Source organism: Tauraco erythrolophus, chromosome 2, assembly GCF_009769465.1.
Source record: "Tauraco erythrolophus isolate bTauEry1 chromosome 2, bTauEry1.pri, whole genome shotgun sequence".
Classification (NCBI taxonomy): domain Eukaryota; kingdom Metazoa; phylum Chordata; class Aves; order Musophagiformes; family Musophagidae; genus Tauraco; species Tauraco erythrolophus.
In genome coordinates, this window is record NC_141466.1 from 114,359,506 (window position 1) to 114,375,871 (window position 16,366).

General features: G+C 38.6%; 1 protein-coding gene across 1 annotated transcript in view; it reads right to left on the reverse strand.

Annotated features, from left to right (window-relative positions):
• LCLAT1 (lysocardiolipin acyltransferase 1) overlaps positions 1 to 16,366 on the reverse strand; it is a 73,602-nt gene that overhangs the window by 37,699 nt on the left and 19,537 nt on the right. The window contains exon 4 of the mRNA XM_009991342.2: positions 12,440 to 12,556. Coding sequence (XP_009989644.1) covers positions 12,440 to 12,556 — 117 coding nt within the window. The remainder of the gene's footprint in view (positions 1 to 12,439; positions 12,557 to 16,366) is intronic.

Genomic DNA, 16,366 nt, shown 5'->3' on the forward strand with positions numbered 1-16,366 from the left:
AAAAAGATGCAGCGCCTTATGAGGCTATTTGAGTTGTAGGTCAAGACAGGGCATCCCAATAGTGAATCCTGGAATGTTTTCAAAGTGACAAGTACCTACTCAATTGAGTTCCTCGTCTCGACCAGCTAAGAGATGGCAATGGACCTCCAGCAAGAAGTCAGTGAAACTCACGCTGAACACCACCACCACTACACCAGCTTGGCCATGCCCAAGAACATTTTGCAGACTGAGTGAGCTCACGTTGCTCATAGACTTGACAAGTTGAAATCCACGTTGGCTTCATTAGCACATCTTCTGTTTGGGTGTAAAGTAGCCCTTGTCTGGCGATGGTGCTTTCAGTCAGCTCAGAGGCAGCAGAAGGGTCAAATAATTTGTCTTGTAAACAATCAAGGGGGATATATCCTTCCTGCATAAATTCTCAAAGCTAAGTAAGATTCATTTTCTCTAACTGTACCAAAAAGGTTTTAGAATATGATCCTCATCCTAGACAGTTTGCCAAGCAAGACAGAAATCAGCCACCAAAACTCCTCTACACACACACACAGCTTTGTATATACACCGTATACCATACCTTACAGGAAAAAAACTCACCATGTGAGTCATAGGCTCATTATATTCCATCAGCATTTGGCAGTTTGGTTTTAATGAATTCTGTGCTGTCCACTGCTATCCAAACAAGATGATGTGAAAAAGAATATGCTGCTGGTTGATTACAACATGTGCCAGAATACAGAAAGGCACAAGACAAAGTCAAAAGAATTTATCCCTTTAAGGAGGAGAATAATCCTTTGAAAATGTTCACTCCTAATGTACAACACTGCTGTTACAAATCAGAAATTATGTATATATTTTAAAATTGAGTGCATGCTTACGTGCGTGTCTCAGTGTGCAATGTCAGCTGAATTCGTTAGCACCACAGGTAGCATAAATCCTGATGAATCTCCACAGCCTCTCAGTATGGTTTGGAATGTATTATTAACAGGTTTATTAAATATTTGCAATGCTGTGGACAAGCGGAGTGCACTATTTGAGACAGCTGCAGCTTAACTGCTACCCGCTTCGACAATGTTAATGGTTGTTTCAGACACAAAAACAAAATACCTGTCTCAAAAAGATACAGTCCTAGCAGATAGTATGTGATGAATGGGAAGGAAAGAAGGAGCCACATAGCTGCTGAGCACATATTTCATGTAATTCTCGGACCCATGCTACACAAGAGCAGCAAAGCAAAGGGCTGACAGAGGAAGCCAGGGAGCTTTCAGAAGAAATGCTTTTTCAGATAAGCGAAGGCAGAAGTAGGACTGGTTAAACACAGTGGTGCTGCTGACAGGATGAGCCTGGAGAGCACTTAGGCAAAGAATCCTTTTGAGAGATGATTTTTCAAAAGCATCCGAGGAGATTTAAAGAATGCTAATTCTTATAGGATTTTAAACGGGACTTATGTCCCTAAGGTCTGCCCTCTGTGTGTTTGGCTTTTCAACATCAGTACCCATAGCAACTTCCAGACAGCGCAAACATGCCATTGCTCACAAATTCCAAAGTCTCTGAAGCGTTTTTGAAAATATCTCTCTTCTTTTTATTTATTGTGCATGTTCTGCATTTCTCCTAATAAACGTCCTCATAGTCTGTGCAATGCCATAAACCATCAGGACGGGCTGGCTCCTTTCAGAGCCACACAGTGGAGGACTGGTGACAGGAACAAGCGAGCCAGAAGGTTGCTCAGGTCCCCACTTCTGGAGCTGTTTTATAAACTCCAAGAGCACTCACTTTATTGCTATAATGCAAGGTCAACCACAACTAGCAATGCAAACGAAAATCGCAATTTTGCATATGTCTAAGTATAGATGATACGCATTTCAGAGATCCTTATTTTAAGATAGAAGCATTAGCTTTTAACAGCATAAAATGGGATTGGGGAGAGAGACTACCATAGCAAATATATATTAAACACAATTCTCCAATTTTTAACTGGTAGCCATTCCGCAGAAAAATTAAATTATGGGAAAATACATTCAAACTCTACATCTGCTCCTGTAATACACTTCATTATAATATTTAATTTATAATGTACAACACTACTGTCCTGGTTTTAGCTGGGACAGTTAGCTCTTCTTTTTAGCAGTGTTTTGGTTTTACTCAGAGGCTCGCTCTGAGAAGAATGTTGATAGCAAGCTGATGTTTGTAGTTGGAAATGAAACTCCAAGGACTTTTCAGTGTGCTGTGTTCTGACTGGAGTGCAGAAGCACGGCGGGATAAGGGGGGAGCATAGCTGGGACAAGGGGACCACGATTCCCCTTGTGATTTGTGGTGGAAATGATTAAATCATCTGTATTAAATTGTTCTTATCCCAAGCCACGGGTTTCCCGTTTATCCTTTAATTCTCTCCCTCATCCCTGGGGCTGGGGGAGGGTGAGTGAGCGACTGTGTAGGGTTTGGTTGCTGGAGTGGCCTAACCTACAACAACTTCAAATAACTGGCATGGCCCACAGGCAGTAAAGGGAAACCCTTCCTCTATCTACCAATGTTTGGTGAGAACATTGAGAGCAAAGACTTTATTTCCTGCCCTCCAGAATCCTGCAGTTCAGGAAAAGGTCGACAAAATAAGTCCCAAAGACAGCAATATTTCAGGTTACATATAAGGTGATGAATAAGGTGAAGAGTTAAATTTATGCTGAAGTTTATGTTTTGATAAAACCTATTTTAAAAAGCTTTTATACTCTACTACAATTTTTCCCAAGCTCCTCTGCCCTCTTATGTTTTTCGTTTTCCAGTATCAGCACCATAGCAACATCCAGGACTCATGAATGTGGCACTGCTCTTGACATCTCTGGAGCAGAGCTTTGCAAATGATTGCCAAACTCAGGGATCTGAGTCAGCTCGGAAAAGTATGATGCTGGGCTAATTTTTGTACACCCTGAAAACAACGGCAGGGGACTGGGAGGAGGGCAAAGGGAAGAAGAGCTGAAGAAAGGAATGAAAGAAACAAACTATCTAAGGTTTAATGATATATAAGCAGCAAATCTTGCAAGTAGAGGAGACTGAAAGCTTTATTACTATCTTACAGATTTGGGGTCTGTATTTGAACAACTTGAGGGTTCCAACATTTCCAGTAACTGAAACGATACTCTATGGACCTTCTTCCCCTGCCAGCAATTACTCATATAGAAAAGTGGTATCAGGAATAGACAAAATACATTTGCAGCAACTTTAATGCAGCTGGAAATGAAAACAGCTAGCATCTGCAAAAAGCGGAAGAGTGGGGAATCCATCAAATATGATTGAGAATTTCCTCTACAATGGGACTCTGAGTTGGGATTAGTCTGTTCAGCCTGTAGATGCTGCTATTTTTCTAGTAAAACACATCAAGAAACATCATCTCTTCAATGAAACTAAAGCTGTAGTGTGTCCTGGAAAAAGTATGTTTAGGCTCCTCTCTACTCAAGGCTGCTTGAAGCAACTATCTGCCGTACTAACAAACAGAGCAGAGAAATGGGTATGCTGTGTAGAGCATCTGGTAATACCCTGCAAAATAAATAGCTATCAATACTATTCCTTTGCTTATAGAAATTCATTTCAATTTCAGCAATAATTAAATACGCTACCAATCCAACCAATATCACCTGCAAACCCAGCAGTAATTAATAAACTTGAACTTTACCCAAGGCTCACCTATTGTCTGTCCTGCAGCCATAAGTCTTTAAAAACAACCACAAAGCTCAGAACTGACACAAAAACCCAAATCCCCTTGATAATTCTTACAAGATTCAGTATAATTTATTAGTATCAAGCCATCACATGGATGTACTGAACAAGCCCACAAAATAAACTGTCTGGTGTTTTGTGCAGGCTCAGAGGAGCACCAAGGGTATTGCAAGACCCTGTGCTAAGCTTATTGTGCTGCTGCGAGTGACATTATAGGAAAAAAATCAAACCAAATAAATATTCCAATCAGATGACTGACCTTTCAAAATGCACACCCAGAGAGATGCTGACCAAGTCTAGACCAGCAGATACACCTTGTTACACAAGCTCTTGGTCCACCACCTAGCCAAAGTGCATAAACAACCAGAAAAATCTTTTTAAAAAACATCTTGAAGAGGAGATAAACATTAGAATAAAAAAACAACAAACCTAAACAAAAAACAGAAACATCTTTTAAAATCTGAAGAAAATAATTCTAGTTTTTACTGAGCAATCATTTTTCCTGAACTCATCTGTGGCCAAGCTTCATTTCTACGTATGCGACCTGATGAGCTAACATCGTTCCAGGCCTCCAGTCAAAGCAACTGAAAAAGTCCACATTTGCCAGACATTACCACACCGTTACCACAGACACTGTGTATTCTGAGTTAAGGGAAAACAGTGGAAACCTCTAATACCACTGTGGGGTAACTGCTGGCAAATAATACTTTTTAATATGGTTACCACAGCGACTATTAATAACCTGCAAGGAGGTGAACGGAAAATGATCCACCGCACGGTATATCTGCTTGTCACAAGCCATGACTCACAGGTAAGAGTGTGTAAGGAGATTATTTCAGTAGGTGGATCTTGATAGGCTCAAGAAAGCAAAACCTGAAATATTTCTGAGGAGTATCATGGATGCGTGGGTGACAAAAACAACAATATGTCAACCTGTAAATGCTACAGGTAGGAGTCATTCTGAGATGGATCTGCCGTGAACCCTCCCTTCTCAAAAGCAGTGGAGAATGGAAAGAGGAAAGGATGGGGGCTGAGAGAAAAGAGTGGTCTGGAAAAAACAAATCCTTCTCAGGATGACTGAAACGATGGACTGTTTGCCACAGTGGTGGGGCAAATTGTGCGGAATACTGCTGCAGTAAGACATGAAAGAAGAGACAGCCACAGAAAACTTCAACCTGTAGCAAAGGCCAGAAAATATCCACCAGAAAGCTGGCGCTCATTCTGAGGAGGACGTCAAAGCCAACACATGCAGATGTTCGCAAGATATGGTAATCATCAACGGTTAGCACAATTCTGGAAAAAGTCAAGCTGCCCTTTCCCGTGTTCCAGATTACAGAGACGACTGTCAGCGTTCACAATAAAGCACAACAGCCTGCACTCGATTTTCTGCACTGCTGAATTTCACGGACATGCCTGGCAATAAAAGTGTATTTCTGAACATGGTTTTTGTTTTTTTGTTTGCCTTTTTTTTTTTTAAATGAACTAATTTGTTACGAATTTTCTACTAACACAAAAAAGGCACAAAAGGCATGCAAGCTTCAATTTCCATACTGATATTTCTACATCAAAGGCTATGCTATTTAATGCACAAGATCCAATTCTCATAAAAGCACAAGTTCAATTATAACAGCAACCAGTGAAGCTCTAATACTGCATTTTCAGCTAAAAAATTGCTCAAAGCTCTTTCACAATAGCTCTGTAATTTCTCAGTATCAGTATACTTAGTAACACAACTGTGGGAGGCACACATACACAGAGAAAAAAAAATAAATAAATTGGGAAGAAAGAATTTCCTTGCATTGAGGAACAATGGTTTAGAGTTGCTGCTTAATCTCTGCAAATCTGATGGACGTACGGGTGAAATTAGTCGACTGAAGACCTAAAGTTAGTGCTCATGTGGCCACTTACATTTTCCTATTTCCAAATCAGACTAGTTTTGGTTTACACAAGCACCGAGCAACCAGCACAAACAGGCAAGAGCTGCTCTGAGAGACGGAAGTGCCAGTCCGGTCAGTGTGCAAGCTCTGGCCTCACCAAAACTCACAGAAATGCTGGCAGTGGCCCAGTATATCATTCTGGGAGTCAGAAATCCATTCAGTCACAAAGAGGGAGGCTAGCTTTCGCTAAAACAACAGATCTAACCCTTACTGTCATCTGAGGTGGGGCCTTTCTACATCCTGTACCTCTGTTACACAGAAGACAAATTATGCATGAACCTGAAAACTGCTGAAGTCCTGCGTACGTGGTTCAGTTTGAGCACATAAAACCTCTGGGGGTAATTCAGCAGACACTTCTGTGATCAAGACCCGCACGCCTCACCCATTATTTATATCAAGAGGAAAGAAACTTTGTGTATTAAAATAGAAAGCAGTATATTTAATACGTACATCCATTCATTCATATACCCTGCCCACCACAAACTGAGCATTTCAGGCAATGAACAGTGCTATTACAGACCTGAATTTTTCACCTGCATCAATTTTCTCTTAAAAAACTCGCAAATATAACACACTTAGGAATTAGTATTACCTTTGATTTACATTTGAAAGAATGAATGGCATTTGTCTCGTAAGCTGTAGATGCTTCAGACGTAACCATGCAGTGAGTGGAAGCATCTACACCAGAAGACAAGCCTCTGACAGTATCATGGTGGCATTCCTCATCGACATTTCATCCACTCATAAAAGCAGCCTCTTGTCCCTCTCTCTTTCAAAGTCAGACTGCGAAAAAAGCTCTGGGAGCTAATATACTCCGGCTACTTCAAGTTGGAGGGTCTCGTTAATGAACTACTAAATTGAGAGTCTCAACTTAAAACACTGCTTACTCAAGTACATCAAATTTGAGCACCTTGGCTCTTGTGATGATTACAGGGCTCAAGACAAAATCACCTCCTAAAGACGGTCCATAAGCTATTTAGGGCTTTATATGGAAGCTTCTTATATTCTCCGTGCACAGAGAGGACATCCAAATGACACTTACAAGGACCTGCTGCGTAACTCTGTGGCTATTTCACATCCCAGCGAAAGTGAACCAAAACGTATGTGTCAGCTTTCAAGAACTGCTGATCATCATCTTCTATTAACTGTCTTAAATGTATATTAATCTGTAAATAAAAAACTGTCTCCCTAGATTATCAGCTCAAAAGCACCATCTAAGCACATTGTACCATAACTCAAGTACATGGCATTAAGAGTTAAGTGCATAAAGACACAGACGTGGACATTACAGCTCCCAGAAAAGCATACAAAATCTACATAATAGTCAATAAGGGTCACAAGATTAAAATATTTACATAGATACATATAGATATCCTGGACTGAAGACCTAAATATAATTTTCCTGCCCTACCAATGAAATGGTTTGGGATACTTGCATGCAGTTACTGAAATGCTGTACAACTGTAAAACCCCGATATAAACAGTAGAAAAGACAGACTGGTTTCTGATTGGGTGTAAATAAACAGTTATTTGGGGGCAAAACTATCAATTTTGAACCAATCATGGAAAAAGGATGAGAATCACAGTGTCTTTCCATAAGTAAGGACATGCAAGGAAGGCAAGCATGTTAAATTTGCGTCTTTTTTTACTTTAGGATGCTGCAGTTGTCAGCTGTTATTTGCAATATTTCTTTCACTTAGCTAATTATGAACCAGAAATAAATTTGAAATTTTATAATAAGGCAATTAATTCTGACTCTTCATCATACTGTAAAACCAATAAAATATAACCCCCATAATAGGAACATCCAGTCCAATGTATCCAGATATTAAAGACTGTTGACGGATATAGAGGAAGCATCAAAAAGAGGTCAGCTAAAATTTGATGTTGGCAGAAATTATTGTCTGCAGAAGTATGAATAATCTTCTAACACTGCTTTAAAACCTTAGCTCTGTCTTAACACTTACTGTTTATTTAGTCCTGAGAAAATACTTAAAAGTCATGAAGCAATTTTAAGAAAACATTCGCAAACAACTATTTTCTCTTGACAGACTATTTGGCTACAATTACAGATATTACGCCAAGATAACATATGCAATTCAATGAATCCAGACAATATTGAATTAAATCAACTAGTATTATTTTCCATCTCTCTGAAACTGAACATTCAAGCCATCTGAACTTTCAATGTCATTTGGCACTTCAGAAAAAACTTTATAAAATACAATCAGGCCTGAAAACCTTTACTTAATTTCTGAGGAACTGTCTGACCTTTCATAAAAGGATCTCACAAACTAGATCTTCAAGAACATTATATAAGTCATAAATGTTTTTAATTAACATTGTTAAAGGCACGCTTATATAAAAGTCTTATGTAAATTCCTGCACATTTCTGTCATTTTCAAAAGTCCCACATTTTGTAAGAGGAGATGATTTGCCTTAACCCAAGTTCTGCCGAAAATGATTCCATACATAACATCTGTTCAAAGTTTCAGGCTTTAAAAAAGGATTAAATATGATTTTAGGAGACGGTTAAAGAGAGGTATATAAAGATGAGGGCTTTTTTTTTTTTTAAAAAAAAAGGCATGACCAATCTTCATTTTTATGACTACAGTTCATTTTCTGTTGCTCGTTCCCATATTCTGACTCTATCTTTCCAAAAATGCCCATCTTTGTTCCCCAAAGAAATACAGCATAAACCTCTAGTAATGTTTCAGCAGGTGCTGACTGAAACTAGGATTCATAACAGCTGAGGCAAGACAAATGATATACTTGATCAAGTAAACAGAATTAGAAAGAAGCAAATCAACTATTTTATTTCTCTTTGCTTTCCATCGTTACCCAGTTAACTAGATATGATAGTACTTGGGATTGCCGTGGCCACTTTGGTCAACAAGGGTTTGGTCTTCCACAGGGTAATTCCTCTGGCTGCCACGATAAGTGATCAAAGTGATCAAATGTGCTTCAGCACTAAGAAAATGTGTAATTAATTGAACTAATTTTAAGCATTTTGATAGACTAAGGCCAAAGTGTTTGCAGAAGCAAACTTTAAAGCATACTAGTGCTATTCTGAAGAACACGCATCAGTAAAGAATAATGAAGAATCTCACACACCTGCTTTATCTGTTGCAGAGACTGTCACAATGGACTAGAAATTCAATAATAGTTCCCAAGAAGGATGATCTTCTTGCAGGGGTGAAAAATGCATGTATTTTGTTCATCTATATTTAGCCTAAGTATATTTAGTACTTTTCCATCTTCATTAGTCCTTACTGAAATTTTTGTTCCTCTCTTCCTTTGACATCTTCAGGTAACACTCTATACTACGTATCAGGTAGCAAGCTGACCTTATCCAGCCACCATGCAGTCTCTCCCTCTTTGTGTTCTCACATCTATACTGTATTTTCTCTTACCATGTACAAACAATGAAATCATATGAAACCATCCTACTTAAAATTATTGTTGAGCCAAAGAAACACACTTCTCCAAAAATCAATGCTGAATCAAATGTATGTCTTTCTCTTGTTTAAAAAACAGCAACAACTGCAGTCCTTATTCTCCTAAGCATATTATTAATTATACATCTAAAGCATGTTCACAGTCTGTGTTTACTCTTGGGTGATTCCAAGGTTTATATGAATGAGAAAACAGTAATGTGGTCATTTACAAGTAAAATAATATTTTCACTGTCTTGGCACCTGAGCATAATGAAAGGAAAAAACAGTCAGCTTTTACCTGGGTTTCTGTTTAGAAGAGTCAGCTCAAGGGGTAAGAGTTATCACTCATGAAGAGCTAGACTGTGGGAAAAAAGGTAAAAGACTCAAAAGCCAGGGAGATGTATTGTCTAAACAATTTTTATTTTTTTGTTTGTTTTTTTGTGGAGGTTATATGTGTTTTTTTTTTTTTACTTAGCTCCCACAATCTCAGCAATGACTTAGAAACCATCATAGCAGCATCTACAAGCAAAAGAGATCAAATAGTTGAAATAATGACCATATAAGAGCAAGAAGGCAGCCAGAGGAATTTGAGCGTTGATCATCACTGGCAAAAATCCATTCACATGGTTCAGAAATTTTTGCCACCTATGGAAAGCAAAGGACTGATAACTGCTTGGATTATGCTGTCAGGGTGCAGACAGTGCTTTCTCTAAGAAGCAACTCTCCTGCAAAGATATCAGCAACATTTTGCTGAAGGTTATTTTTTTCCCACAATTCCTCATTTCCTATTCAGAAGAGTCGCTAGTAGTTCTTTGTATGTAATAACAGGTAACTCTTTCATGCTACCGCTTGTGATGCATATTAATGAGGGTTCTTGCCAAATTAAATTAGTTTTTTCAACATTTGAAAAGCAGTTAAACTTCTAATGACATTTCCCCCCTCTCTTCATCAACCTATTTTTGGAGCAAAATAATGTACTCAGGCCTGAAATAAAGACACTTGAGCTCAGGAATGGAAAACAGCCACAAGCCAAAATGTATTCGCAGGAGAGCTATAGGGCAATAAGGTTGTCATCTATGCACAAAAATACTTTCAAAGACGCAAACATGATGTTAAAATCTCCACCACTCCCTCCTGCATGTTAAAGTCACACACACTGCTTTGTGCTGCAGTTATGAGCAGGGAAAAAATGAAACAAGTCTATTATTATGATTATTGCTAAGATTATATCATTAGGACGGTTCAGAAACAGGGACTAATGTTAACACTATAATCCTTAACAATCTTGGTATTCTTTATTACTCCTAGTATCAGAAATTAAAACTGTAAAAAGGCATTCTAATATTATAAATAGTAAGTCAAACCAGAGCTGCACGATAACACTAAGTACCAACTGTGCCATCTGTATCTGAAAATCTACCTGAACATCTATATTACACAGATGAAAAAAAAATAAAAATATATGCAGGTATATGATATATTGAAGTGCTTTACAGTCAAGCAACTACCGTTAGGTTGTCCATAAAAATAAAACATTTCAATGCAAATGGTCCATACTTGGCACACTTGCAAACAATTGAAAACCAATTCTTAAATTAGCAATAAATAAATATTTTAAAAGGCTAGTTGAACTAGCTTCTCACACATAATTTACTATATAACAGCATACAGTCATAACATATATAGCTTATAATGCCTATCAAGGTATCCGATACCTAGTAAACACAACACTAAAGGGAAATTAATATTTCATACAATATTTGCCTGCCTTAAAAAAAAGTAGGACTTAAAAGCATTTGCAAGACTGGACAAAAAAAAACAAATCTAGGAATGTTTTTGTTTTTTCTCTAGCGTTGCACTGGATAAAATCAGTTAATCAGCCTCAAATATTTTCCTTTTCATAACCTAATAGCCTAATTTGCATAGATCTCATACAGCAATAAAAAAGAAAAGCATTTTTATAAAATTAGAAACTGACTGTGTAACCACAAAGCTCATTTCTGCAGCAAATACAGATTTTTTTTTTTTAAAGTTGATAATATGTCAAGTGGAAAACATTCCTTTAAATGAAAATTTATTCCAGGCTAGGAATATTATGTACCAGGTTAACCTATTGCCGAAAACTGAAGTAAAACAAATTTTTGAAATTGCCAATGTGGCTTTTTTTTTTTTTTTTACTACAGCAAACTGAGTAATAAACATTCAAGACAGAGGAAAGTTTAAGAGGTCCACCACTGAATGTCCAACAAAAATGGGGTCAAACAGATACGTGGTCCAGCTAGACAAAATATCAAAGTATTTACAGTGATTTTAGGATATCTGCTTAGTAGGATTCAGGCAAAATGCAAGCCAGTTCTGCTACTAAAAACCAAGCAAAGGAAAAAAAAAATACCAGCAGGCATTTATTCTGTTTAATAATCTCAAACTTCTTCCTTTGGCAGTGAAAATAACCAGCATGTGTTAAAGATCTAGAATTGATTCTCCCTGAAGAACTAGCCTATAAATAAATCACTTCATATCTACTTTAAATGTTTATTTTCTTCAACCATACATTCATACATCCTGCGAACATTCACTCACCTGTATCTGAATCACGGCCATATCGGCATCATTTAATGGTTACACTGTTACGGCCTGAAAACTCATCGGAATGCCCATTCTCAACACAACCTAGGGACATCTTGATCTAACAAGCAATCACATCCTTATATTCTGTTCCCCGATAACAGGGATTCGGCCTCTACGCCCAGATTAATATGAGGATGGCAGACCATCTCTAGGTAAAAAGCAAGTATCACATGTTCTCTCACCCACCACTCTGACAAGCAGCACAACTGCTATTCTAGGCAGCTTCCCTGAATCCCCATCACCCGAAAAAGCTGGCGGAACTGGGCAGCAAGCCAGCTTCCTGCTGCCGTGCATCTCCCTTGCCGTTTAACGTAGCGACGTGGCGTCTCTGCTCTCATACTTAAAACATGCCTGTGTGTTCCACGTCAACCACCCAGATGAGGTAAGGACTGGTACAGACAGTAAGTCTGAACCTCCTTGGGATCATTTCCACTATTTTTCTGAGGCAGACTGCTAAACAAGCTATGATATTTTAAAAATATATGTGAAAATGCTGTTTTCATCCGCTGCGTATCTTCTGATGATATTAGCATCTGTTATCAGCACTCTCAAGTATCTCCACGTTACAATCATTTTAAGTAGAGTTGCAAACAAGGGCGTTTTTTCTGTGATCAGGATACATAAAGTATTTCTGAAATTACTTCGAGCAGTTTTGCGAACATCAGCTTCTACAGCTCAGGTAAGATTCGTTATCTTAACGGCAAAAAAGAACCTATAAACACAGCGCAGGATTACCTTCCCTTAGACGCTCAACCACAAAAGTGAATCCAGTAGTTCGCGGATGTAAGACGTACTCATATTTCTGAAGTCCATTCTTTTCAGCGAATTCGTTACTGCGGGCTTTGGTATTGGCTGAAGGAGAGAACAAAAAGTCCCGTTTTCTATTAGTGTGCATGTAGACCAAGAATTACAGATAATTATCACATGACAGGAACGGTACAACAGTGGTTCACACGGTACAAATGTGCAACAGCTTTTCGGATGGAGGCAGACTGCGAGTGTGCTTTCGGTCGGCTGTAGTATGGTATGAGGAAGAGCATTGTGGATTGCAAGAAAAGCCTTTTTACCCTCTCATTTCATTTTAGAAAATGATCAGTAAATCTTTCATATTTATCAAATGCAATCTGAAATCTCTAAATTAAAGTTTGCTAATAGGTCTCTGTAGAATTCAATACGCATTTTACAGCAAAACGTGTTAATTGGCTCAATTTATTTTATTTTACTTTTTAACTCAAAAGGCACAAAGTATAGTAATGTAGGTTTGATATTACATACAGAACCTTCAGGTGAATGTTTAACCACATTAAACTTCTTTTGGAAAAAAAACATTAAATGGAGAAAAACAGTTAATCAAATACATTAAAATGGTATTTTACATAGAATCACAGAATCATAGGATGGTTAGGGTTGGAAGGGACCTCAAAGATCATCTAGTTCCAACCCCTCTGCCATGGGCAGGGAAACCCTCCACTACACCAGGTTGCCCAAAGCCTCATCCAACCTGGCCTTGAACACTTCCAGGGATGGGGCATCTACAACTTCTCTGGGCAATCTGTTCCAGGGCCTCACCACCCTCTGAGTGAAAAATTTCTTCCTTATATCCAATCTAAATCTCCCCTCTTTCGGTTTAAATCCATTGCCCCTTGTCCTATCACTACATGCCCTTGTATCTTCACTCTGAACTTGACATGTTTTACTCATCAACCTGTGCTGCACATAGATGCCCTGTTTTAATTTTTTGACCAACCGCCTCAGTGTCGCAACACATGCTTGCTACCGTATGCAGAGTACGCGCAAGGCACCTGGACAGCAGCGTGGCTGAACCTCATGACAAACTTTCAAACCTCTGGCAAAAAAGTCTCTCACAAGCAAACCGAACAAAGTTTTTTTTCCGGAGCTGGTCACTAACAGAGCCCACTAAGAAAGGAAGACGTGGGCACTAAAGTGAAAACTTCTGAAGGCAAGCGGAGAGCAGGCAATTTGTTCTTTGGTGATGTGCAGGAGGCTCCTCCAAACAGTCTCAGTTAGCAGCCAAACAGACTTTGCTGGCTACGCTTACTCCTTCGTTGCAGATTCTGCTGTGCCTTGTCTGGGACCAAAAGGCAATGGACACATATAGTGTTCCCTTGGCAACATTGAAAAAAAAATAATCAATTTGATCAGCTAACTTATTAAATAACTCATATGTATATAGTCTTACAGGTGCTTTAAAAGACAAAATCCCAGCAACAGATCTGTGGAACAAAATAATCGTTGCCTAAGCAATATATTATCTTTTTCAAGCAGAAACAGCTCTTTAAGTGTCCACAGTTAACCTTAACAGAGATGAGAGATAAATTAATGAAAAACATAGGGCTGCTTAATAATCTAACAGAATTCATACTCACAGGTAAGTCCTTTCACTTATAATCATCATAATTTTTCTGGTAAAGGAACAACAGCACAAGTGGACAAATCAACAGTAATGCGAGATGTCCTTTTTGCAGTAATGCAACTTTCTTGCACCTTTTTTCCCCTAAATTACATGAGTCCTTTATTTATCAACAAATGTGGGTGTCTCTCCCAAAGGACCATCTACCTATTAATAAATGCTGTGGCCTATCAGTATACTGAGTATTTTTCCCCTGTGACTTACTGTTTCCATGTGTAAGACCACTCCTTTTAATACATGAAACCCTTAAGGTTTAGTGCACAGATTTCCTGACCACGTGACTTGGAGGAAAGGAAAACTCTTGCACAGTAGCCAAGCAAGTGATTCAGCAAAGAGGATCCAAAGATTTACTTCTTGCCAAATTGCAGCCAAAATGTACAAATACTTAAAAATATTACATCTTCAAAAAGCGTTGCTAAAATTACAGAATGTGTGAAATACTAAAATTACACTTGGCTATGTAACTTAAATATATCTTTCATTGGACACATGCATTATGTCTTTAACCACACAATTACAGAATCTATTTTTGTCTGCTCGACTACTACTCCACTCAATGTTGAAAACGGACTATTCTGAATCGTTGAAGGGAATTCGCTTTTAGGACCCCTATTTCTGGGACAGCAAACTTGCCAAGTCAGTCATGAGCAAGACTTGAATGGCAGAAAAGGCAAGAGTAATCTGGTAATTATTAAATGCTCCTCTGAAAAGCCAGATTCTACCTCTTAGACATAATTGTATTGCACTACTAGCTCAACAAGCTGTCCGTATGTCTGCTCCTAGCACTTTATTTCAGATGTAGCATGAAAACGACCTCCTTGGTGTTTGCAAAACACTCCTACTTGCACCGCAGGAAAACCAAGGAGTAAACGGGCAGTTTTGCTTTCTGAGCAAGACTTAATTGATGCTGCAAAAGAGGCTTGGGACTTCCACTGCCTGTTGCCTTGAAGTAATCATCTTCAAACCTCTTCTTAGTGCACCTCCCTGCACTTGGAAAGAATTCACTGTAAACATCTGCAAAACGTCTTCCAAATTTCCCTTTACTACAACGCCTTTCTAAGAACGCGTGAACAGCTGGACACTGGCACACCGGCCAACGCTATTCAGCTATTTCCTGAGATTTGTATCCCCGTCTTGCCTCTGGATTGTAAATTTTATGTAACAGAGATTGTTCTCCTCCCCTTTTGGATGACCACATTGCAATGGGATTTCAGAACCAGAATAACGCTCCCAGCTAATACAATGATCACTGTCATCTGGAAAAAAAATCATCTCCCTCTCCTTTTCCTAACAACTATCAAGCCACAGGTCTTTGTGCATTAAATAATGTTTATTATAGCAAGTCAGGAATGTCAAAGGGTTGTTGATGCTATCCTGAAAGCAAGGGTAAGATATGCCTTTACTTTACCAAAAAATTAAGAATAATGCCCTTCCCTCCCCTCCTGCTGCTCTCAGTTTCTTACTTTGCTCTAACTTACGAACAGATACACCGACTGCCATCTTACCCAACGTAAGCACCTTGGTGCCTACTGCTGTTTGGGATCCCTGTGCAAAACACCTGTGCCTAAACCTTCTAGGGGAAATTCAGAGTAAGTCTCCTGCTCAGCATTGGATTAAAGGAAAGGCAGAAAATGCGATGTTTCCCACTATATGAAGCCTTGAGGTTAGAAAATTGATCCTGGAAATAAGAAACCCATTTTTATATCCTCTCCAACCTAAGGCAATTCACACAACAAACACCTCTTTAAAATCCCTTAATCAATAGATCAGGCTACACTGTCAGCACTGCAAAATTTACGCAGATGCCTCATCATTCTGCAGACCAGATTATAACACTCAAGTGAAAAATAAAAAAAAGTGAAAGATGTCTTTGTAATCCTGATAGTGAAAACACCTTCTTAAGAGGAGGAAACATACATTCTCTTCTTTGCTTCCAATCAATCAAGGCAAATTGCAGAAAGCAGCTCTTGAAGCTGGGACTAGAAATTAACTTAGTTGGGGTCTCCTTGATCCCAAAAGGTCACTCACATCATTTGGCTAAGGGTAATGCCTCCTCTTGCTTACTCTCTCTGAAAAATATAAGTAAGCATTGTTTTTTAGAAACAAATATTTTCCTTCTTACACTGTATTTAGTAGATCTATCCCCAAAGTTTTTGCTCATTGTTCCTATTAGGTGTATTTTGCATTTTAACTCTTTGGTTCTATTTGCTCCTTTAAAAAAAAAAAAAGTA